General features: G+C 39.3%; 1 protein-coding gene across 1 annotated transcript in view; it reads left to right on the top strand.

The window, feature by feature from the left end:
- b3gat1b (beta-1,3-glucuronyltransferase 1 (glucuronosyltransferase P) b) overlaps positions 1 to 26169 on the top strand; it is a 68396-nt gene that overhangs the window by 29183 nt on the left and 13044 nt on the right. The window contains exons 2-4 of the mRNA XM_074672157.1: positions 6025 to 6296; positions 21803 to 21893; positions 26021 to 26163. Coding sequence (XP_074528258.1) covers positions 26052 to 26163 — 112 coding nt within the window. The 5' untranslated portion in view covers positions 6025 to 6296; positions 21803 to 21893; positions 26021 to 26051. The remainder of the gene's footprint in view (positions 1 to 6024; positions 6297 to 21802; positions 21894 to 26020; positions 26164 to 26169) is intronic.

The following is a 26169-nucleotide window of genomic DNA, read 5'->3' as shown; positions in this document are numbered from 1 at the left end:
TCATTTTAGTATTAAATCAATAAGTGAAACTCATCCATCATATGGATTCAGTATACATGAGTCAAGTATTTTGAGCATTTATTACACTTATAGCTCTTAGTTGTGATGATGTCCGATGGACGTGCAGGTCACGTGTATATCACATCTGTTAGTCCAAGACCATTTTGGCGGCTACACAACATTCTAATTAGGTCGGCTATTTGAACATCTAACCCTGACCCCACTTGGACGTCAATATGCAGTTCAACATTTGAATGAGTGAGTGAGCCCATTGGGCAAAAAGATGTTCAAAGGACGTCCTTTTACCGTCATTTCTGGATGTCTAATTTTGGTGCAGACACCTTCTTCCAACGCCTACTGCACGTCCATTGATGACGTTGACAGTAACTCCCCATTGCACAAATAGATGTTTAAGAGGTATGATTTAACGTAATTTTTGGATGTCCAATTTAAACATTGGTTTTGAATTAAAAGTAATATTTTGTTTGTTTGTTTACATTTCTTGTTTTCCATTCTAAAATAGTGTTTTGTTTTCCTATAGCTTCATGTGGCTCAGCAGTGTGTGTGTGTGTGTGTGTGTGTGTGTGTGTGTGTGTGTGTGTGTGTGTGTGTGTGTGTGTGTTTGTGTGTTTTACTTCGAGCAGCCACAGGGCGCCCGCCGGTCACGTGACCGGAGCTGTGCCACTGATTGGACCACTAGACAATCCTAATAACTTCTCAACCATTGAGTAAAGAAACAATTAACGCCCCTGACAGTGTGCGCCGATATTGAAATCAGCATTTTAGACCCAAGCTGTTTGTTGAACCAGGCTGTAAATATACTTGTTTAATAACAAGTCTGTTTTTATGACTGGATGTGTACGTGACTTCTGGTCTTTCTGCAGCCAGCCTCAAGTGGATCCACGATTGAACAGCAACTTTTAGCACTTACGCAGAGGCTTCATTTTTACTAACTGGATGTTGCCTCTTGGTGAAAGAGCCGTGCAGGCCACAGTAATGAAACATCAGACCTATCAGACCTAACAATAGCCAAGCTCAATTTAATGTCTACAGATTTCTGTGTTTAAATGTGATTAAAAACCTACTGTCCAATGTTTTTTTTATCCATTTTTGTTTCTCGAGTTGCTTGTTGCAGTTGAAACAAAGGCTGTTGTTAAAGTCTGGGTTGCAAGTTGTTTATGTTGAGCAAGAAAAGGCTCAGGTTTCTTAGTGTAAACTTAGTGGTGATGATTCCTATAAAACTAAAAAGACTGGCTCTTGTACTGTCTCATTCTATACTTAGGATGTCACCATGTTGATTAGTTAAATCTGTTCCTATATGAACTTCTGTGTAAAGCGAGATGTGTTTTTGCTCAACACACAGAGGGGGGGTATTTGCAGCTACAGAGCCACACTGAAAGCCTCTAATTATCACTGAGGTGACTGTTTGAAGACTTGACAGACTTGATAGAGGACTGATGCCCACACACTCTCACCATCACATTCACGTCAGTGTAACTTCAGCTGTCTGAAGCATTTTGTTGGATTTGATTTTCAATGAGTTGCACTTTAAATGCACACCTACACCTCTTTTCTGTAAGTGACACTTTGTAAAGTGCATCATCATCTTATTAACGTCCCATCTGTCAAAGTGTGAGCGACATTACTCGGAGCGTCAGCACATTACAGAGGAAGACAGAGAAGTGATGGAGGTGATTTACTGACAGGAAGTGAGAGGACAAGGAGAGCAGCAGCTTTAAAGTGTTGAACTCTTTCAGCATTGTAATTCTATCTCACCTTTTTTTGTTGTGTTTTTGGAAATATGCTGTTTTCTCTCTCTTTAGTGTCACATAAGGACAGGGCAGCGTGACGGCGAGTTGTTTAGACGTGATTCTTCTTGGGTTGATTGAAGGTGTTGCTTTTCTGCTGGATATAAAGACAGCAGTCGAGGAGGAGGTGTTGAGCTGTGAGCTGTTATTCTCTCACAATAGATCTGTTTAGGAGCGCGCTTTATGTCAATGCTCTGCTGAAATAAAAGCCTCTAATACTGCTGCTCGGGAAGGATGTTCAGAGGCACATTCTCATGCTGCAGTCTAATATCGCCGTCCTAGCATAAATAAACAGCTTATTTCCTGAGGATGAAACTGGTGACTCAGACAATGAAACCCAATCTGGTGATCAGGTCTTTTTAATATTGCAGAAATATTGAAGATGACTGAAATGAAACATGTGATATTGAGATACTGTGCAAAATAAGAGGTGTTTGTGCTCAAAGTGAAAAAGTAATGAATATCAGAACGGAGCAGAGGACACAGAGGATTAAGTTACGCTGGCCTGGATGCTTTGAAACCAAGATCCTCCATTTGATTTGAGATACAAACTCATAAACGCAGCGTAATAATTAGTGAGTGGGTTGTAGCAGCTAGAAACCCTGAACCCTGACATGAGGTAGAGTGTTCGATCATTATTCTGCTTTACCAGATGAAAAAAAAATACTTAAAATTTTGTTTTAAGTATTTACATTTATACAGCTATATTGTCTCTAAAATGTCACATTTGGTGGAGTTCATGTGGGATCAGACGTATCGTAAAGGCAACTTTAGTATCTAAAAAAAAAAAGTCACTTGTGTTGATATTAATAAATATTTACTTATCTCACATGGTATCTTCAAAGTAGCTTTTCATTGTTTACAGATTTAAAAACTGGATTATTTTTTATCTCACACTCATTTTACAGAAAACCCTCTTTTAGCATCTCCCTGAAACACTTTGTTTTAGCTACTGTCTCTTTGAAAGTAGGGTCTGCAGGAGTTTTCATTACTTGTTAGTAAACACAATATTCAAAGTAGGCTCCTCCTCCTTGGCTCAGTGCCAGCAGCAGCACACACCCACAGCCTCCGACAGTGACTATGCAAGGGGCCGTTTACACAACATGGTTTTAGGGTGAAAAACAAAAGTTTGTTGCATACAGCGTATTAGCCTACCTCAAATGCAAACTTTTGAAAACAGCCTCCAGAGTGGGATTTTTCTGAAACGCCGCTGACACTGTTGCCGTGTTAACAGGGAGCCAGTGTTTTCAATGGTAACGCTGACGTCACTCTCTGCTTCACGCAAGCGCATACCGCTGTTTCGATAGTTGTGGACCACCATGTTGTGCATGTGCTGCTCAATCTGCTGACTGTCTTTCAGCAAAATGTTTATCTATTGCTCCACTTCTGCTCCTAGCTTTCACCAATACACCAGATGATTGTCCCAGCTCTACTTCTGTGGAGATCTCCCAAAAGCAGCTTCCGACCAAGACAGTTATAGCACCACCTATAGGCCTGACATGCTAACTTAAGCGTTTTCAGTCCCTCTGCGTTTCTGTGTAAGCGCAGATTTTTTTTCACTGCGTTTTAGTGTTTTTGGATGAAACGTTGTGTAAACAGGGCCTGTATCACCAGACCAGCAACCACCTGTGACATCACATTTCTACGTGGGAGAGACTCAAGAGCCGTGCACCTGATTTTGCATGTTAGAACAAGCTAATCTTGGGTATTTGACGCATATCTGGTTAGCAGCTAACTTGTGTCGCTCTTTGTCCAGAGCTGCTCTCCAAGTTCCCGAAAGCGAGTGAGAGTTAGGCCAAACTTCACCCTTGATTAGGACAAAGCTTTTAAAGAGTTTTGTTTCACTGTGTTTTTGTTTTTAGTTTATTAACTCCTTAGCATTTGTCTTATTGAGCTGTAGAATCAAAATCGAAGCATGAAAGCTTCAATATGTCCCTGTTAGTTTCAGGTGTTATAGTATGGCGAAACTGGTGACTTTCAGCTAAACATGTCAGTAGTTGTTGAGTTAAAGCAGCTGTTGAGGGAGTCCTCAGGGATGCATACTGGGATGTTTTTTTCTTTTTTTTTTTAAGTTATTTTTTGGACTTTTATGCTGTGATGACCTGAGCCACACAGGGGTAACTTAACTCCACTCTCACTTCACACCTCAGTTACTTACATTGTATTATTTTAGTTATTAGCTATTACCAACACTTTTCTTCTTTCTTTGAAATGAACCACTCAGGCTCAGACACATTAGGTTGCTTTAAAATAAGTTTATTTCAGTATCTAATCTTACATTGTTTAAATTTAGCACACACATTTTCACAATGAAAGATTAGACATATTTCTGTTGCACCAATCATCATTTCTCTGTCTTTGAATCACATGGCTGCTGGGGGAGGGCACTTCCTGGAGTGGGGCAAAAGCCCAAGGGCAGTAAATACTTTTATGCAGGAGCCTGTTAATTGGAAGTTTTCAATTGTTCTGATGTCAAGGGGGAATTTAGTTTAGTTTTGTGTTAGGTTGCACACAGTGTCGTTTTGTTTACCCCTTGTGTTTGAATTGGTTTGGCCAAACAACTACATATGTTATCCTATTGTTTCATTGTGTTAGGTCTGTTTGTTATGTTCACACCTTAAGTTCAGTTTAAGTCAGGTTATATTGAGTTGGCCTCTTTTATAGGCCAAATTATGATAAACGTAATTTTTACAGTTGATTTCCTTTTTGGGTTAAACAAAAAGGACCCACTTTTTCCGAAGAAAACACTCCTTTGTCGTGTCCTTTACTGCTTGGTCCCTGACATATGTCTTTAATCAGATAGTAGAGAGGACAGTGGATAGAGCAGGAAACAGGTCAAGAGTGGGGAGTGACATGCAGGAAAGAGGCCACAGGCTGGATTCAAACCTGGGCCACCTGGGCAAGGGTGAAACTCATGGAGCGAGACTTTAACCACTGGGATAGTTTTTGTTAGAGGTTCAAGTAAATTCATTTTCCAAGCATTGAATGATAATTTTGATAACCCAAAAAGTCGCAAGTTAACAGGGTTGCTCTTTTTGACCTAAAACACCAATGATCCTATGGATTTGACTTTTAAATTTGGTCTTCTTTCTTTAAATAATCTAATTTCAAGAAGGATTTAAGGGAATCTTTTTCCAATAAAATCTAGCAAGATCAAAAAGTGAAGTAGCTAAATCATCTTAATACTAATAGGCTACGTGTAATATTGTCATTCTTGTTATACGGCCTTTGTCCCTTTCTTACTGCCCTCTACTGGTCTGGTGATGTAGTGCAATATTTTTTTCATTGCTTCTGTGCGTGTCACTGACTTGATTTGCATAAAAATCATGGGACTTCAGATCTCATTCAGACAACAATGGGCCACAGGAACTATTTAGTCCCTCAAGAGTAGTTCCAAGAACTAAAAGTTTCATTAAGAGATACCATTATAGTTTGAAATAAACAGAATTATAATCAGGATTAAAACAGATATGACAATGAGGAAGGTTTTCTCAGCTCAGTTTAGGGTGAAGCCAGTATGTTGTGTCTGAGCAGCACTGTGCACAATTTCCCTGCATTCACCAGACTATTTATCTCTGCAACAATTATCTGATACCATCTAAAGCCTCAACTTCTGATGGACAAATCAACTTTTCTCTGACTGTAACTCAGTGAAATGTGACTTCAGTTGACCTCATCTGTAGCACCAAACCTGCTCCGCACAGCCTCAGTCAGAGCCTCTGTGCTTTCTGTCACACTCCAAACTGTAACCGTCCTCTTTAATTACAGATATGAGCCGTGCTGCCTCTCACTCTGCTGCCTCCTCTCCATCTGTGCAGCTCCTTAGACTGGAGGCATATTTTTACCCTCTCCCTTTATTACACTTTCAAGCACAGGACTCTATTCAGAAAGCTCTCCTTTCATATGCCTGTCAGGAAATGAAAGCAAAATGAATAGAAACGTCCTTACTGTCTGACTAGTGGACCATGTGACTGTGGCTGTCTATGCCTCAGATAAACAACCCCCATGCTCCTTCATTCCAGCTTCATCCCAGAGTAAGGATTTCGTCTGTGAGGCTGTGACATTTTTCATGTGATTTATTCTATTGTCCCAAGTCCTCCGGCCATGGCTGCCCCTCCACCCCGTCCCCTCGCCATCAGCTCTGACAATCCCAGCCTTTGTTTTTGCAAAGAGAAGCAGCATTCTTCCAGAGGGATGACCTCCTCTGTCTCTGCAGGGGCCAGCACTCAGGACGCGACCCGACCCTGGGATTGGATGGCAGCGCCCACCGGATGCTGAGAACCAAATCCACCCGTCGCTACCCCAAAACTCTGCTGCTCATATGTGTGCCAAACACACTCCTTTTCCCCGGGAAGAGAAGTTGATGGATCGCTCTGCTCATCTCAGCTGACACATCAAGAGCCTGAAACTTTATCAGCAACGTCATCCTCAACACAGCAGCACAGCAGGATTACACAGAGGGAGCAAAGTGCACCATCACTCAGATCTGTGAGTATAAATCTTCATCATTTATCTATTTAGTGCAAGAATTTTCTTTGCAAAGTCTACTGCTTACAATGCTGCAATGATGTAGACAACGCATAGACACTATTTTTAACCTCTTTACATTAGAAAAACAAAAGGAAAATTCATGAATGACCAAAAAACAAACATTCTCACAAAACAATTTATTAACAAAAATGGCTGTGTATCCCATTAATGATATATATGACTGATGAAAAATGGTAGAAGTATTAAAATAAAAATGAAAACAAGTATACAAGCTAAAAAAAACAATTCAAATTTAGGGAGAAAAAAATATTAAAACTATTTTGAGGAACCTTTAATTTGTGCTGATGCTGGTTCCCTTGTCTTAAATGTGATAAAGATTTTCTGTTTTCTGACCAAACAACAAATATGCACTGCTTTGTTTTAACAGAAAATCTATGAAGAAAATGTTTTGTGTTTTTTTCTTTGTGTTTTTTTTTATTTTTTTTATTATTATTATCATTTTTGTGGTATTTTTTTATTTACATCTTCATTAATGCTGCAGTTCCAGACATTAAAGTTAGTCTTGGCACTGTTTATCTTTATTTCCTATGGGCTTGTTTCTTGTTGTAGGTCATCAAGAGGCCGCAGTATCAAAACAAGCAAAATTTCCTCACAGGAGGAAAAAAAAAATCAACTACATTCAATCAAAATGAACACACATAATCTAAGAAGAAGTGTTTACAAGAAAGTTTGTTTTGTGTCAGTGCTGGTGCCTCCAGTGTATATAACTGTCCCTCTCTTCTCGTTACGTGTCTTGTACTGTCAATTTGCAGAGTTTTCTGATTAGAAAGGTCTCGTCCTGCTGTCTTTTGACAAGAGCTGCTTGAATATTGACAAAATCCTCTTCAAGGACCCAGGCGCAGGACTAGTAGATGCAAAAAGTTGTTTTTGTTGAAATAAAAGTAAGTACAAAAAGTCACAAAATACTCTGATCAGGAACAAATGAAGCCACAGCAAGTGCTGGAAAAACTAAGGTCTAAAGATAACTAAAATTCACAGGCGAGTCTGACCCAAACCAATGAGGCAAATGCAGATTTCAAAGTGAGACATCAAAGAAACTGCCTTGATGAGACGTTGGTGTACTGCCTACTGCTTTTGCTTGTAGTATGACTTTTCTGTTTGGTCTGTTTTGTAGTATACTACTCTGGTTTTCAGTTTTAGAAAATGGAGCTACAGATGATGGATTTTATTCAGCCTTTATTATAAATTCACAACACAAACTTTGGGTAGATCTTTGCATTTTAGATTTTTTTTTTTTTTGTTAAATATATCACATCAGAATCATCTTTTGATTTTTTTACTCTTACACCAAAAGTTACAACACTAAAAAAAATCTGGAAGGGACGTTTGTTTTTACAGCTGATGAAAAAACACCTCTACATAACCCACATATGGTTTAAAAATGTAAATTAGTGGTTTACATGGGCTTCCATGAATTTATGGACGTAAACACCTCTTTTAACACTAGAAGTGACAAGATTTACTGGTGGTTCTTTCACATCACTTTTATCTCACGGACCATCTGTTAGTGTTGTTGTATTGTAGTTGTAATGCCGACTCATTCCAGTAGATGGCGGTAATTTACCAAAACCTGCCACCCGTAGTGTCAAGCAGCATTATCGCCATGCTTTGTGGGAAACAGTATACCAGGTAGACTGGTCCGTTGCATACCGAGAGATTTTCTTTTATCAGTACGACACCAGGAGATTTTTGGCATACTGCAGATTTTGCAAGTTTTCACATGCTGCCTACTACATACTAAATTTCGTCCAAATAGTAGGTACAGCTAGAGTAGTAGGCGGTTTTGGAAAACGGTTTAAGCAAGGATCGTTCACTTGTGAGTCCTCTACTTCACTGGGAGGATTATCTCACTAAACTGATTAATAAACTTGTTCTTGTAGAGTATTTTTACGCTGTTGTTTGAGACCAAAGGATCTGAGCTCTTCCATCACTTACAATTTATCTCAAAGCTGGAGATCAATCAGCCTTTCTAAGCCTCCTACCTTCAAGTGTGAGGACTATATTTATCATGACAGTGACTGATTTCACTCACTCTTTAGCCTGTCTGCTGTAACTTAGCTTGATGCTAAAGCTTCTCTCTCCTCATGCTCCCTGTTTCCTCTGCTCCTCTTCTCTCCTCCTTTAACCAGAGGCTATGTTATGGTTTGTACTTGCCGTATCACACTATGATGAAGATACAGAAGTCCCCATTTTACTCATTCAAAACATTTGACTTATTGAGAAAATGCTCTCAGTGAGCCAAGTCCAGCCCTGACTGTAGCTCTTTCTTCTATGTGTGAATAGTTAAAGGGGCGTGGCACAGTCTGCGCTCTGCTGCACCACACATGACAAAACAAGTTCCTCACAGCAGTTATCCCTTATATTTAAAGGTTTATCTCTCTGTATAGCATGGTCCTCTTTGACTAGTAAAAAGAAATAAAACGCCTTGAAAAAAATGCCTGTTTTATGTTGTAAAAAATGTCTCAATTATGACAGCATCTCAATTTACTAACCCTAACCTTGGTTTATTCATAGTTATCTGAGTCTTCATTTTCAACATTTAATTGCTTCCTCAAACATGTTTGTCTATCTTAAATTACGAATGTAATTTTCGAATCTGATTTTATTTATTTTGTGTGTTTTTGGCCCCAGCATCTTAATATAGTAGGCCAGGGTGAAAAACAGTGTTGTCATATGGGTATGCACATAATGTCACAGCAAGCGGAAGTCCCTGCGGTTACACCTACTGAGTGGCAGACAGAGTAATAATAATAAGTTTATTTATATAGCATCTTTTAAAAACAAAAGTTTACAAATTGCTTTATAAAACAACAACAAGGCACAGAAACACAAAAACAAAACAAAACAAAACACACAGTTCTAAGAGGCACTCGAGCAGAAAGACACCATGCATGAAGACATCAGGAGGCAAAGTCAGGGACCCAGACAATACAAGAACCATACAACATATAATGAGACCATGAGGACAAAGATAAAAGCTAAAAACATAAAACTCAGTAAGAGGAAGAAGGAAAAGGCAAAGCAAAGGGCAGTAAAAGGTAGTTACAGACAAAATCAGAACATAAATAAAGTATAAATAGATACAATTGTAATATAAATATAAACAAAATAATGAAAGAATAATTATAATCAAGCAAAGATATGAGCAAAAGATAAAACAATTTAAGGCCTAAAGGGTGTAAGTGAAAAAGCGTGAATCATAAGTTAGGTTTAGAAGAAGGTATTTACAATAATGTAAAAATAAAATAAAATAAATACATATAAATAAAAGAGGGTGGACTTAAAAATAAGAAGAATATAGAAAGGCTAAAACAATAAAGGCTAAGTAAGAAAGCGAAAAAATTGACAGACGAAAGACACGGGAAGATGAGTGTTAGCGTTGGCTTAGATACAGTCTAAACTTTAGAACAAAATAAAAAAATGTGGAAGAGCTGTTGTGTGATTGATTGAACGAACATGTTTGAAAAGCAATCAGAGCTATCTTTTTACAGGCTACTAAAAGACAAAGCCAAGAGAAACTAACAGATCCCTGCAATTTACAGATACAATCCAGGCAACAAAAGATGGATTTGCGGTTCCCATTTTGTGTCAGTTAACGTTAATTCATGCTGTATTTTTGGATTAAGTCATTCCCTAAATTATGAAATCTTCAAATGTTAGCATTTTTCATTCATCATATTTTTCATAACTGAAACATCTTTGCTGTGCTCAACATGATTCAACTCGCTTAAAGTGCGGCTAACACAGTTTTCCAAATAAGGGGAAACTCTAGCACAACAGCTGTAGCTGTGTTGTATAAATCATTTAATAATAACTATACCCAAATACCGTCACAGACCCTTACAAAAGAAAAATATATTGCAGCATATTGGAAAATATCATGTCATATATTAGGTAATATCTTCCCATATATGAGATTTATTATTTATATTTTCCAATATATTGCAATATATGTAAAGTGGGAATCATTTGTATGTTTTGCAATATATTGGAATATATTTCATGAATATATAATATATTGTTTATGTGCCCTCAATATATTATTCCATGTATATCATAATATATCAATAATATATTACAATACATTTCAGAAAATATATTGGGACATATATTTTTCTTTTGTAAGGGGAGACTATACATCTATTAGTAATACTGTCTATGTTCAATACCAAAAGTACAGATAGATAATACTGTCCACATATCGATGCTCATGGACCCCTTTAACAAATCAATGTTGAGTCCAGCTCTACATAATTTCATGTCATATTCCACATTTTTCCCATTCTCGCTGTGTTTACTACCGCTCTCTGCAATGCCAAGTGGGGTTTGTTTCGCCACTCAGTCCAACTGAAGTGGGCGTGTCCCGAAGGGAAGTGATGTAAACACATACCCTCTATGGATAATGTTGTGCTGAAAAGAATGATACCAAATATGCCCATAAGGCAAAATAAAAAATTACTCAAAAACAGCTAAACTAGGCCTCGACCTCTTAGGATTAAACTCCGTTAACTTGCTTATTTGATAAGGGGAAGCCATCACTTTAAACACACTGATCTCCCAGCTGTATTTAATATCTTTGTATTTCTGTTGTATAATTGAATCACAGTTGTGGAAAGTGTTAATTTGATCCAGAGTGTGTGTGAAACTTCTCAGAAAAGGAATAACTGTGCCTTTCCCACAAAAACCACAGCAGAATATAAAACTGGAGCAGCACCTGCAGGAGAGCAGCTGAGACGAAACCCTTCAGAAGTTTCTGTGACTTTAGTTTGAAGAATTTCACAGAGACTCATCTGTGAAATCCAGCAGCAGCTCAATATTAGAATTCATAACCAGGCGTGCAGCAAGCTTCACCCTCTACAGCTCACGCAGGCTGGAAGAGAAAGTGCAAACATGAGGACATCAAACAGCAGAAGCATCAGATTACCTGCTGCTGTCTGTGTACACACACACACACACACACACACACACACACACACACTCACACACACGGGTCAACATCAGGATTAATGGGATTAATTAATAAGAGCTCTCTGAATATATGTGACAGTAATGAGGATTTAATGGAAAGGGAACCCAGTTACTCAAGTTCTTAAAATCTCTCTCACGCTCTGGCTCTGGTGTCATTGTTTGTAGCTAGAAAAAAACAGCCTACGTGACATTTTCATGAAACTTTACTTGAACCATTTTGAAGTTCTTCTTATTGATAAATTGTATAAAACAGCTCGTACATTTAACCAGGAATCTGCCTTCACAATTCCTTCCTTCACTGTTTGCTATTTTCTATGGTTGCGCCACCTCCCCTTCTCCATTTTTCGTTTTTTTTTTTGATGTTGCAGTGTTGCCTCTGTTTTGTCATTTAACCATGGCTTTGGTAGTGTGCTCTTGTCATCATGTCAAGAGACTCATCCCTTACCAACTCAGCTTCTTGCCAGTCAGGTTTACAATTAAGGATGGGTATTAATAACCAGTTCCTAAACCATTAGCATTTGTGCTTAATGATTCCCTTGTCAATTCTTCACATTACTGGACCTGAACCTCGACGTCACACGTCACACATCACACATCATTCGTGTTTGTAAGCAGCAGAATTTCCAAGATAATGGCAAAGAAATGGAAGCAATTGAGAGCTTGGTTTTACTTTAGCAAAAGGGACGCTAACATGAAGCGCAATTTGTACAACGCTGTAATATCATGCAAGGTTGGCAACACCACCAACATGTAAAACATTTATCAGCACACAGTGTTAAATAACAAGTGTCATGTCATATTTATTTACTTATAAACTCAAATGTTGTAAAGCCTAATTTTTGTCAGAAACTCGCAGGAATTGATAAAGAATCAGATCGATAACGGCATTGGTATCAAAATCTTTTCTAAAATCTAATACTCATGTCTATCCTCAATGCAGCATATTTAAGAGTGTTGGGGTCATTTTATATGCCAAGGAAAAAACTTGAAAACAGATACTCAAAGTTTTTCTTTGGTTGTGAGACATCAATCCCCTGACAAAATGCAGATCAGAAGTTAGAAGTCATTAATGTGCCAGGTCTGTGTCTTTATTTGCATCTGCTCTCACAGTTGTATCTGTTTTTTGTTCTGCACGCTTTATCCCATCATCGTCAGCCTTTAATTTCTGATCCCTCATCTTCCTGCCATCAGTCTGGATCTGCCTCGTAGCCCCCGGCAGGGCCTGCCTCTTGACTGTCATTAGCACAGACAGCATTAGCACGGCTTTCCCGACTGACACAGGATTTAAGACACATTCGATACCAGGGAGACCTATTTATAGTTTTCATGAGCGGTGCCATACATTTCAAACACACGGTTAGAAGCTTTCAGCTCCGTCTCCCCCTCTCCTCTCCTCCCCTCTCCTCTCCTGAGCTCTTTGATGAAGTCCGGCTCTGTTATTAGGCAGCGCTGGGTTTAATCATCAGGGTTTTGATGTAGACCTGACTCTGATTGCGGGCACTTCAACTTAAACCCCAGCTCCAAATGTGCCCTTGAAATGTCTGGTGACTGATGGCTGTTTGGTCTTTTCATTATGTGGCTCTTAAACAAACAGAGACGCCCTGTGGAGAGCAAAGTAACACAGGTGATGTTAGGACGTCTGATGACGTCAGACTTGAGCCACTGTCGGGTGTAGAGGTTGTCGATTGTTGTTCTGAAAAGCATCATGGTTCAGTGCCTGCACACATGAGTTTCAACAGATGGGCCATAGAGCAGTGAAAGTGTCATTTCATACATCCAGTTTAACTTGTACCTCTAGTCTTTTAAGATATTTACGATAAGTATTGTCACATACATTTTAGCATTTTCGTTGATTTTCTTTTGGATGGTTAATTTTTAGCGTCATTGTTTCTCTATTGTGAAATACCATGAAACCTACACAGAGCTGGTCTACATGAATCAAACATATAGAGCAGGGTGGGAGGACTATAAAGAGCAGAGACAGCTGTGTGATGATCAGACATGCTCAAAGAAGAAATTACACAAAGAAACTCACTTTGACATTTCAGCAACAAAAAAAGATCAAAGGAGATAAAAACAGGAAACTTACAGAGAACTGAAAAAACAAAAGAAGATAAACTAAGACAAACCACAAGTTATATTTGGTGTGTCTGCTGAGAAAGTGATGGGAGGATGCTCATGAATGTGCCTTTCTTGATGGACTTGTGTGTGTGTTTGATATGATCCTCTTCTGTGTATGATTGAATCACAGCAGTGACACTCTTGTTCAACTATATTACATACCCTGTCATTTTAATTAGGGATGGGCGAATACTGGTATCTGTAATGGGCCAATACCAGCCTTTTTTCAAGGTATCGGTACTCGTGAAGGCTGCCGGTACCAGCAGCTGATACTAGACACACAACAATCTTACGTTGAGTAAGTCCTCCTCGCCAGTAGCTGTCACCACCTGCTGCAGTTTAACACCACAATAAATATGCGTCAGGCCCATAGGCCTTGTTCAGACAACATGAATGAACAAGAAAGCGTTAACTGTTCAAGTGTTTTATTTTGCACTTGTGTTAATTTGTTAAAGACAGATCATAAAATCAGAGTTGTTTGTGTTTTATTGTAGACCTAATGGCAGAATGACTTTGCAGTCTTTGATCATAATGATCTGTCAATGTGAATTGAAATTTTATGTATCAAAAGTTCGAGTGGTATCAGTATTTGGTATCAGTGAGTACGCTTGTATTGGTCTGAAAAAAAGGCGTATCAAACATCCCTAATTTTAACATTACATGTGTTTCAATTTAAAGAGAAAACTACTGAGCTGTAGTTAATGTGTCTTACAGCTGAAAATACAGGGGCCATGCTCTGTCATAGATGGACCCGAATGTTCAACTTGCATTCTGTTTATTTGCTCAAACGGAAAGAAAATTGAACCTTTGTATACACCTCATTCTGAAAGAAAAGTGCCAATCCGAACAGACATTTAATCAGTTTCACAAGGGTGGAATATTCCTTTTCCCCAAACCAATTGAGGTACCATGTATCCCCTCAAATGGAAAGTTGTCAGGGTGCGTTCTTTCAGCACATGCTCAGACATGACGCAAGACGCAACTTTGATAAATCACGTGATGTTTATGTTTTTCTCTGCATGCCCCATTGACTGCTGTGTTTGATTATGGCGGCGCATGTAAACCAGAGATTGGAATATTCCTTCTTATGTATACTATTGTTTTCAGGAAAGTCATTCAGAAAGATTCCATTCGGAAAGATGAAAAACTCCTCATGTAAACGTGGCTGTTGACAGTCCCCACAACCTCAGTTTGAGAGCTTTACTCCAACACTTGCTGTTCTTACTGCTTCCACGTCACTCTGGAAAGAACATTTTACCCAATTAAAAGGTCCTGATTTATGCGTAACATTTGCTTTTAGTCAAGAAAATATTGCAAAAAAAAAATTGTAAAAAACATCACTAGAAGTGATTTTGTTTCTTTAGCAGCAGATCTATGCAAATTGGACCTTGAGAAAATGATGTTTCTCCTCCTCCCACAGTTGCTGACAGAAATTAAATCTAAAGTCTTGCCTCATTTTGGTTTTATTGGTGATGGAGATTTGACATTGGCAAGTATGACTGTGTCCGTAGAGGGAACTATTTCCACTGAGAAGCTCACAGAGTGCTGTGGCAACAAAAATAGCTCTGAGGGGCTCATCTTAAGATACTGAAGTGAACTATGCTGCTATCATAAAAAGTTATTAACATCTAGATCTCGCATTTCTGATCAGCCCTTTTCTTGTCACCAAGTTGTAAATTATAAAATCTTAAATAGAGTATCTTGTACTGCTCACTCATCTTTTCCCACATGGCTCGACAGAATCAGTTTGTGTGTCCCAAATCGCATACTTCCATACTCAAATACTCAAAATTTTGAGTATACTGCGTCATTATGAAAAACAGTATGCATAGTATGCGAGAAATGAGTATGCAAAAGTACCAGGATGATGTACTCAAATTGGCCCAGATTTTGAGTATGCAGCTGTGGACACTTAATGCACTCATTTCCTCCTCTGGCAGCAATACATAAATGTAACTTATTGATATTGTATTTTACACGTGTCGTTTCCACCAAGCACCATCAGCTGTTGACGTTGTGTATGTGGTGTAACTTGTTTTCGTTTGTTTTGTTCTGCGAATGATAGGCTATGCCAGTGTTTCTCAAATCTGGTCCTGGGGAACCCCTGCCCTGCATGTTTTAGATGTTACCCGACTCCAACACACCTGATTCAAATAATTAGCTCGTCATCAAGCTCTGCTCGAGCCTGATAACGAGCCATTTATTTTAATTAGGTGTGCTGGAGTGGGGTAACATCTAAAACATGCAGAGCAGGGTCCCCAGGACCAGGATTGAGAAACACTGGGCTATGCTAATGCTAGTTGAGCTAACAGCTATCTCAAATGCCAAAGCTCATTGGGCTAACAGTTACCGGGGCCCTAGCATTACCCGGTGAGCCAGGCAAATATAATAACAAGCGGGTTAGACCCTGCACAGTGAGTACATGACCAGAAGCACCACTCAGACATTTAATTTGTGGATGTAATTCAACTGCCGCAGTGCCCCGTGTAGCTCTCTTGGTAGCTTCAGTCAGCTGCACTGACCCCCATTAATAAACTCTACACCGCTGATCGTGTTTTTAGCTGTGTTTAATATACTACTGAAAAGGCTTTGAAAATTTGCTGGCAAATAGTGGCGGTATTTGGCAGAAACCCGCTGGAAGCCGGTCACAATTAGATGTAGAAGAAGAAGAGGTCGACATCATGTCATCATTCCCGGTAAGTACGGTGCTGGGCAGTATGCGATTGGAGACAGCACTACACCCTCAAAATTCGCGCACTAAGCGGGTGAGTATGTAGTTTGCTTAGTACACTCAATTTGAAAATTTTGAGTACACAGTATGGAAGTATACAATCTACTCATAAATTTAAGCTTTTTGCGTCTTCCTCTGCCTGTTTATTAACCAGACACACATCATGACTCTTTGCTTTCTTTAAGTGTCTGTAGGGTTAAAAATTGCTGTATCACATATGACAGAATGAAAATGCTCTATGAAAAATTGAAATCATTCACTTGTGTTGCTCATTGTTACGTTTCAACAAGTCTTGTGACATGAAGGACAGGGGAAACTAACAAAACAAAGTCTGCACCTTCACAGAAAAACAAAAAATGAGACCTCTGGGGTCTAAAAGGTGGAGTGGAGGTTTGACTTTCCACAGCCACCCACTAAAGCCATGTTCACACGTAGCTGTGTTTTTTCAAAATTGAGTATGCCCCCCTACCCCCCGTTCAGCTGGTAAATGCAGCTCAAAACACGCCAAATCCATATTTGGCATGTTTTACAGACATAAAACCTGTGCCATCCAATCAGAATGAGCCTCGTCATTCAGTTGTGACCTATGAGAACCAAACTCTGTTTACCAGCATCCACAAAAAAACCATGACACTGGAGTTTTCCAAAATCTTCACTTGGGCCACGGTGTCAGAAAAAAAATCATTTTTAGTGACGTAAAGCTTCGGTGGATGACAGGCCTAAAGAAAATGAAAATAAAAGCGGTTTCCCAGGTAATAGAGGTCGGCAGATTGATCCAAATATCGATACCAACGTTGGCATTGATACCAAAAGATACCAGTGTAAAAAGATCAATATTCTGGTTTTATTTTTTTCTCCTGTATGCACTTACTGCTGTGGTTTTATGAAAGTGGCGACATGACTGTGTCTGTGTTAGTGCTGCTGTGTCACAGCGCTCCCCCTCCTGATTTTTGATGATGCGCTGTCACAGGGCTCAGCAGGACCAGGGAAACAAGCAAGAAGACTCAAAAAAAAAAAAAGTTTGTTTGAAAGGTTTCAAAACATTTGTTCTGGTGTGATAATTCTTTATACTTTACTATTTTTAAAAAAATAGCTGCAATAATAGAACGTTTTGTTTATTTATTTGTCATCTATTGGTCTTTAAAGCTGTACCCCCAAAAAGATTTTGTTTTAATTTTACCAAAAAATGCCAATTTTTATTGTTCCTGAGCATAAATGTTTATTATGACACTAAAGTAATTCGTATTCACCTTTAAACTTTGCCTCAATTCTGTCTAAGGTTTTAACAAGATCAAAAGAAAAAAGCACAAAAACACTTTAAGGTCAACAGTTTGATGATACATCAACCTTACATATTAAAAAGTATCAGTATCTGTGTCAGTATCGGCGATACTTGCCCTGTATTTACTTGGTATTGGACTGATACCAAAAGTCCCGGTATCGCCCACCTCTGCCTACCGACCACATGTGGGCATGGCCTTAATCTACAAAAACTGAAAACAAACCAAAGGAAAAGGCCTCAAACAAAAGTGGATTTGCCTCGTGGAGAGACAACATTGTCTTAAAGAAAAAATCTTCTAACAGATCAACCCTCTTTAATGTCTTATAAATACACCCTCTTTCCCTCAACACACACTCCCAAAACACTCACTCCACAAACCAAGAGAAACCAACTGAAGGTGTTGGCTCTTTGGTGTCACACGCCAAACTGAGGGAAAGCTCCTCCCCTTATAGACTACCCAGGCTGACGAGCACCAGCTGGGTGCACTGAGGACAGGTGAGCTGAGTGAGAGCTCGTTAGGAGAGCTGCAGGTCACAAGCTACCTTCATCTGTAAGGCCATGTCCACATGTAGCCAGGTATTTGGGAAACCTCATGTATTTTTATATGTTTATGCCTGTAGTCCACACAAAACTGCAGCTTTACATCACTAAAAACAATGTTTTCTGTTTCCAGCCAATGGTTTCGTGTGGACGCCGGTAAACGCAGTTCTCGGTTCTCAGACATCACAGCTGAATGACGGAGATTCATTCTGATTGGCTGGCACAGGTTTCATGTCAGGAAAACACTGCCCATTATGGCTTTGGCGTGCTTGGAGCCGCACTCACCGGCGGATTTACCCGCTGCGTGAGGACGAAATAATTTTTCAAAAGGAACAAGAGGGGGATACTCATTTTTGAAAATACCCACTACGTGTGGACATGGCCTAACACTCATTTGTTGTAGGGTGTATGCAGTTGTCACTTGGTATGTTTGTGTCCTCAAGGCAAAAGTCGCTTTCGGTCCAAAGTTGTAAAACACATCTTGTGTGATGGATATTTTTTTTTCTCCTATTGGTCAAAAGTCATCCACTGAAGACGAGGAGTCTTTTCTTCATTCATTCATTCATTCATTCATTCATTCATTCATTCATTCATTCATTCATTCGTTCATTCATTCCTGCTTCCCACAGAGAGAAGCCATGGAGCATCAATAACTTGTGTGGCAAGTTGGCATTATAGCATTTATCTGGCTAACAGTGTGTGCTATATGATCAACATATATAGATTTTAGGAGTCCTGACTATGTTAAGGCACTTCGATAAGGCGCTTTATTTCTTTACCGCTCCACGTGAGCCCATGACTCATTTTCTTCAGTTCTTCAGTCTTCTCTTCTTCTGCTGCCGTGGTTGATTCTTCTACTCCTTCTTCTTCTACTGTTTCAACTGTACAGTTTTCAGCAAAGCTCAGTACTGCCCCCATCACTACAGTGTGAGCCACAGTTATGAGTCAGTCAGTAAGTCAGTTGGTGGGGCAGTTATATTCTCACTGCACAGGAACCGCAGCAGGGCTTGAATGGAAGCGAGACCACCTATTTTTGGTGATCTGGACCCGATTGTTGTGTCCCACATCTGAGAGTGATTGCTGTGTTCACATATGCCCAAATGAACCAGAGTTTAGGGGGGGCTGCTCACTGTTTTGGAACTAGTTTGGCCTCAAACTATCCAGGTGTGAATACACCCTTAGAGAATGGCAATCTCTTTATCTGAAAGCACTTGTCTTGTGTGTGGAGGCTTTGAAGTGTAGTTTTGTGACGCCATAAAGAAAAGATCTTTTTCCTGGTTTCAAAAGTACAATTCTTTCAATGTTTGGATGTGCAGGATTGCAACCCTGCCTTGATGTAGAAACAAAAGTGAAACAGTATTCTACATGGAAAAATAGTGCCAATAGTAGGATAATAGTGAAAAATCATGAGTTTGAACCAGTGCTTTTGTCTTTGTTGATGAATGTGTCCTGACACAAACATTTTTAGCACTTCTGGCTCTTCTGTTTAAAATATCAAGTAAAACACAAGTGACTGAATGATGATGAGTCACTGCTGCCCAACAGACACCTGGAAGCTGCTGCTGCTGCTGGATGACCACAGCTCCCAAAGCTGGCTGATGTGACAGTGGAGATTGTCTGAGAGAGAGAGAAAATACAGTTTGTGGTCTTCTCAATCCAAAGTTACTCTTCAAAGAAAGCTTAAAAAAGATCTTTGCTTGTTTTACTTCTGATGCGTTAGAAAGTTTGATGACTATTTAATTGAAATGTTCCCTTAAAAGATGTGTTTCTGCTGTTTTAATTAAACTAGTGTGTGAGAAAATGGAAAAATACCAGATTTCCTTTGATTTGAGCCTGGCTTTTAAAACGAGTTGGTACTTTTCTGCATAAATAATAAGCCTGCCTTTATAAATACCTCCTAGTTTAAATATGATCTCATTAAACCTGACCTGATGTGTTAATTAGCTTGCACAACCTTTGATCTCAGGCTAAGGTTGATCCTTTTTAATCAAGGTCTAATTATGTCAGAAGACCTGTGATTAACCAGCAGAGGATCCGGCTCATGAGGAGAAGAGAAACAGGAGCAGGTAGAAATCACGTGTTTGGGTGCGCACATTAAGGGCAGCAGGAGAGCAGGAAACAAGAAGGCACAGGAAGCAAAGTGTTGAATGCATTCATCTAGTAAGGATTATGACTGTTTTCCAAACACTACTGCACTAGTAGTGTCTACTATGTTGATTGAAATTCTATATCTAGTAGGTAGTATGCAAAAACTTGTAAAACCTGCAGTATGCCAAAAATCCCCAATTGTCCTACTGATCCAGGAAAATTTGTCAGTATGCAACAGACCAGTCTACCTGGCATACTGTTTCCCACAATGCACGGCGCTAACGCTGTTTGTCTATGCGGGTGGCAGGTTTTGGTGAATTACCGCCATCTAGTGGAATGAGTCAGCATTACAACTACAATACAACAACAACACTAACGTTAGACGGTCTGTGAGATAGAAACAAAGAGATGAGAAAGAAACACAAGAAAATCTCGTCACTTCTCGTTGTAAAAGAGGTGTTTACCTCTATAGTTTGATCAGGGACGACACAAACCAATAATTACCTTTTTTCTCCTTTTTTTCTTTTTTTTAATTGCCTTTTTTAAACCATACATGGATTATATAGAAGTGGTTGTTCCATCAGCTTTAAAAATAAAAAGTCAATCTCTTCCAAAATTTTTAAAATAAATGATGTAACTTTTGGTATAAAATTAACAATCAAATATGTTTCTGCTCTGGTATGATAAACAAAATAACTAAAATGTCCTAATCAATCAATTAATCAATCAATCAATCAAACTTCATTTATGAAGCACTTTTCATGCACAACGGTGGCAACACAAAGTGCTTGACAAATCAGAACAAAACAAAATCTCTCTCTCTCTCTCTCTCTCTCTCTCTCTCTCTCTCTCTCTCTCTCTCTCTCTCTCTATATATATATATATATATATATATATATATATATATATATATATATATATATATATATATATATATAATACATGTTTGTTTTATACATTTGATTAAGGTAAAAATAAATAAATAAATAAATAAAAAAAACATCAGCTGTTGCTCCGCCTCCCGAAACGTAAAACCAGAGTAGTATACGACAAAACAGACCAAACAGAAGAGTCATAATATGTACTACAAGCAAAAGCAGTAGGTAGTATATGTCACATACCACACATGTAGAATGTAGTGAGTGGTTTGGAAAGCAGCCTATGAGACTGTGAAGCTCTCATTTAAAAGTAAAAAGAAATCAGCTGGGCCAGGTAAACCTGCTGGATACAGTTTAAAAAGTCTGAAGATCAGAGATGAGTTGTATCTAGACGGATAACTAAATTCCATGTTCAGTATAATCCAGAGTAATCTGAGGATCATCATAGTTCAGAGTTACAAACATTCTCAGGTATCTTGTATCTTGTTTCAGTCCTACCACAATATTGTCCTTCCCATCCTGGGAATTAATGGTTAATTTGACCATCAGTCTCAGTTAATCCACAAACACATGTATTTATGTGGTAGTTTTTGCTTTGAGGTTTTTTTATGTCTCTGCTGCACTGACAATATTTTTCATTAATTCATTCTCAACATAATATGATATGATGAAAAAACATGAAAGACTTTGTCCACGATGATCACTGTATCGTTCCACCTTTATCCTCTTGGTGCTGTGGTTGTGACACATAAACAAGACACCAATTTGTAAACACCTTCTTATATCTACATTGTGACTCCATGGATTGTGACTCTTCTGTGTTTCTTCTCTACAGAGCTAACCTGACCTCCTGAGTGATCCACAGCCTGTTCCTCCGCCTCTTTGGCCTCAGCTCCACTGGCCATGTTTGCTGGATATAAACAAAGGTAAGAAGAGAAAGTTCATTTCTATTGTGAGTAATTTGATTTGGGACACATCTGCTTTGTGTTTTGCCTGCTTGTGCAAAAGTAGTAACATAACACAAAAGCACATTTCTAACACACACATAAAACCTGACCAGGCAACCCCAGAACACATACTGACCACTTTTTCATTTTTCTCTTTTTAAAGTTGATTCTCCAGTGGTATAAAATCAAAGTGGGATAAAATAAAACCAAAAATACAAATTCAAGGTGAACCGTGATAATATACACTTCTGATCAAAATTTTAAGACTAGTTGAACAACTGTAATAATTTACATTTTGCACAAGTGGGTCTTAAAAAAGATTGCGTTCATCAGCTGTTTAAAAATATAAAACCACAGCCTTTTAAAGCCAAAATCCAAACAAAAATGTGGATTCAATACCATTTCCTGTCAGGTGTTTGTCATGGCCTCCTGATGGCAAAGGCTAAAAAGCTTTCTCTCTTTGAACATGGTCAGATCTTTGAGCTGTATAAACAAGGCTCCTCGCAAAGCCCCATCGCTGCTGAGGTTGGACGCAGTAAAACAATCATTTTCAGTTACTTTACAAAAAACTTGATCTCAGAGGGGCAACAAAAGGTACAGGAAACATCCCCCCCCAAAAAAATTCTTTCGAATGTTATCTCTAAGACCTTTTTCATGTGCAGAAATGCTGCTTCTTCTCATATTTTTAATAGGTAGCAGGTCTTTATAGCATCAAGCAACATCCAGAGGAGCATCCCAAAGAGTACCAATCGGCATTTAAAGGGGCTGTGAGGTGTTCAAAGTGATCTTGAAAAGGGTTTCCTTCTAGATATATGCCTAATCATAATCCACACTTCAGAATAAGATCACCTACACCAGTATAGGTTATTTTGAAATGCTTTGTAGCTCATACTTAGTAGCTTTGCGATCAGGTCGAGCAGGACCCAATTAATATACGGCACGTGGAACTGTCTATAATGACACCATGCCGGTTGATGAAGTTTAGAAGTGAGGAGATCGATCTGATTTTTTTTCTCTGCTGGAAACAATTTCTGTACAATTAAACAAATGTGGTATTGTGTGAGATGGATTAGATAGTGTTAGCAGTATTAACATCAGCATAAAGGCTGGCTTTGAAATCATATCCACTCATATTAATCCCAGTTATGTCAGGATTTGCACGGATAGCACAAGCAAGTGGCTCCAAGGCTAAAATAAAAATAAATGGTGAAACAGGGCAACCCTGCCTTGTTGATCTAAAAAACTGAAAAGAATCAGATATTACACCATTAGTTCTGACTCGTGCTGATGGCTCATGATATAGTGCTCTAATCCATTTCATACAGTTAGGTCCAAATCTGTATCTAGACAACACATGAAAAAGAAAGCTCCATTCTATTTTATCAAAAGCTTTTTCTGCATCCAGTGATATGGCAACTGCTGGTTGTTGAAGGGTTGATGCTTTATTTATTACATGAAGAAGTCTTCGCATGTTGTCAGAGGCAAGCTGGCCCTTAATAAACCCAACCTGATCCAAATGTACTGTAGATGGGACTATTTTCTCTAGACGCATGGCAAGGATCCTAGCAAATATTTTATAATCATTATTCAGCAGGCTTAATGGGCAAAAGTACCCATTTGAATGCATATGATCCTTTCCAGGTCTGTTCAAACTTGAGAGTCTATCAGTAAAATGAAAAGTGCACAAGGCTGTCACTAGTGCCACATATGCACTGTAAAAAAATAATCCCATTATTTTTACGTTAAGTCAAATGGGTAGCTGTGGTTGCCAGAGAAATGTCGTTAAAATATGGTAAAAATGTAAATAGCTTTACAGGAGGACCTATCAATTCCAGTGGCGTTTTCTCCCGGAGGCCAAGGGAAGCCATGCTTCCTCTCTTTTTTCAGACTGCAGCTGTGTTTTAATGAAAACCCTCCTTTTTAACAGTTTCTATAATTCTTCTGTGTTCCATCACTATCATCTCTTCCTTATTTCTCTCCTCTAATTATTGAGCATTTTACAATGTGTAAAACAGCGCCCTCCTAAATGTTCTGTGGCGAATGCGTGGTGAAAATACGATGCTGCACGCTGTTGTCCACGAGGAAGCCAAGCCGAGTTGGCGTCCCTTGGTGAAAAAAAACAAAAATGATTAACCAATCAGATGAGGCTGGGGTTATGACACTGCTCACCTGTGATTGGCCAAGACTGTGTCAAGGGAAGCCACCCCGTCTTTGGCCTCAAACCAATCAAATCACAGTATCCTCATCATCAAGCCACTGAATGAAATCAGGGAGATTAGCATGTTAGCAGTGTGCACGAAGCGGCCGGTTGTGTGTTTAAGTGGGCGGTTGAATGAATTAAAAAGATGTTTAAGATAAGTCAAGAGGACGATGTACGTGTGTGAATGAGTGAGTGAGGGTGTGAGAGTGAAAGGGTGTGTGTCGGTGTTCAAAGTAAGTAAAATGAGTGCTCTCTGGGCGCTCTAACAGGTCGCTCCATTACATGAAATAGCGATATACAAGCTGCAACATAGTCTTTTATGAACCCCACTCCCTAAAAATCATACAGATTAGAGGCTTTGTCTCACTTGGCTTCCTCAAAAAAAATCCCCACGCCACGCCACTGATCAATTCGTCCGTAATTTGTGAGTAAATGACAACAGCTTTGAACTGTAAAGCTGACAAGTTCTCTCGTAAAAGCTGATTACATTTTTACCATATTTTTTACAATATTTCTCTGGCAACCACAGCTGCCGTTTCCCCCCCCCGTAAAAACAACAGGATTTTTTTACAGTGTGGACGTCTATTGAACTACTGTACGAACTGACAGTTTGCTTGTTGTCTTATTAGCTTACAGAGATTTCGTAGCACCAGGCTGCTAGTAGCGCTACTAGCCAGCTACTGACGTATGGTACAAATTTATAATGTTAGCTTGTTTTCATGTTTCAAACAACAGGGCTTTGTAACTGTACTGATAAATGCCTCACCTCATAAAGTTGTATCTGCTAAAAAGTTGACTTGAACAAAAAAAGCATTTGTTCCAAAACAAACACACGCCTGGTTAAAAGTTACATCTTTACAACAGTGTTAGTAAGACTCCAGGCCAGGAGGGGGCAAGGCAGTCCATTTAAAACAGCTCCTACTCACAGCATCTTTATATACAAACAACCAGCATCTTAATTAAGATGCAACAGAAACAAGACAATTAATAAAACCCATCCCCGTCAGGCTCCAGCAGAGATGTTACATGAAGTCTCTGGAGGCAAAAACAGGGATTCTTTGCAGTAAAGAAGAGTCTGTTGTAGTGTTCGTTTGTTCATGAAAAACCTTGCTGACAGCAGAAGCAGGAAGAGAGAAGAGGAGCATGAGGGGGAAGATAAAAAGAGGGACATGTCTGAGGGTCATTACACAGGCTCAGCTGCTCAGACTCAAAGTGCTGTAGAGTACGTTTGTCCTTCCTCCCTCTCAGAAACACAGCGCTGTGGTCTCGTTCTGTTCACAGGGACAGTCGTGTTGAAGAGCTATCTCCCCGGTCTCCTCCTGCTTCTTCCCCCCTGTGTGCATGTTGCAAATAACGTCTCACACATGGTCTGCTTGTCGTCTTTTCAGCTCATTGCTGTGAATGTTCTCCATACACCAGCAAGCTTTCAAACGACGATAAAAAACCTGAGCTGGGAGCATTTTCTGACCTATTTTCATTTGTGCAGCATTTCCAGCAGGCCTGCTCTCATCCTCGACACAATGAGTCCTTGTGCCCCGCAGCTACAGTACGAGGATGTTCAATAGAGGGCCATGATCTCTGGACGACTAGATTAAAGTCACACACAGTGATGGAGCATCAGGTTAAAAAAACTCAGTCAACCGCTTCATCCATTAAGAAAAGATAGACAGAGCAATGAACAGAAAACTGCCCATGGTGAAGGTTAAAATGATGACGGCTCTAAAACGGATCTGTTGGAGGACATGTTGTTTCTTTCTCCAACGACATTCACGGCTTTATCTCCAGGAGACTTTTATTTTGGCGTTTTGTCTTTCAGAAGATACTCATCAGATGAGCGCTGACGTCCCCGCTCTTTGCTGTCTGTTTTTATTATTCTGACTCACTTCATGTCTTATTTGTTATTCAGGTAGTGCAATGACTCAGGTCTGACCCTGGAGATGCCGAAGAGACGTGACATTGTCGCCATCGTGTTGATCGTGTTGCCGTGGACACTGCTCATCACCGTTTGGCACCAGAACACCATTACTCCTCTGCTTGCTGCTCGAAAGGGTAAAG

The sequence above is a fragment of the Halichoeres trimaculatus genome, unplaced genomic scaffold (genome assembly GCF_033239565.1).
Source record: "Halichoeres trimaculatus isolate MK-OKI-2021-1 unplaced genomic scaffold, fHalTri1.1 fHalTri1_scaffold_6, whole genome shotgun sequence".
Taxonomy (NCBI): Eukaryota; Metazoa; Chordata; class Actinopteri; order Labriformes; family Labridae; genus Halichoeres; species Halichoeres trimaculatus.
The sequence above is the reverse complement of the archived record's forward strand: the minus strand, read 5'-3'. Positions and strand labels throughout refer to the sequence as shown.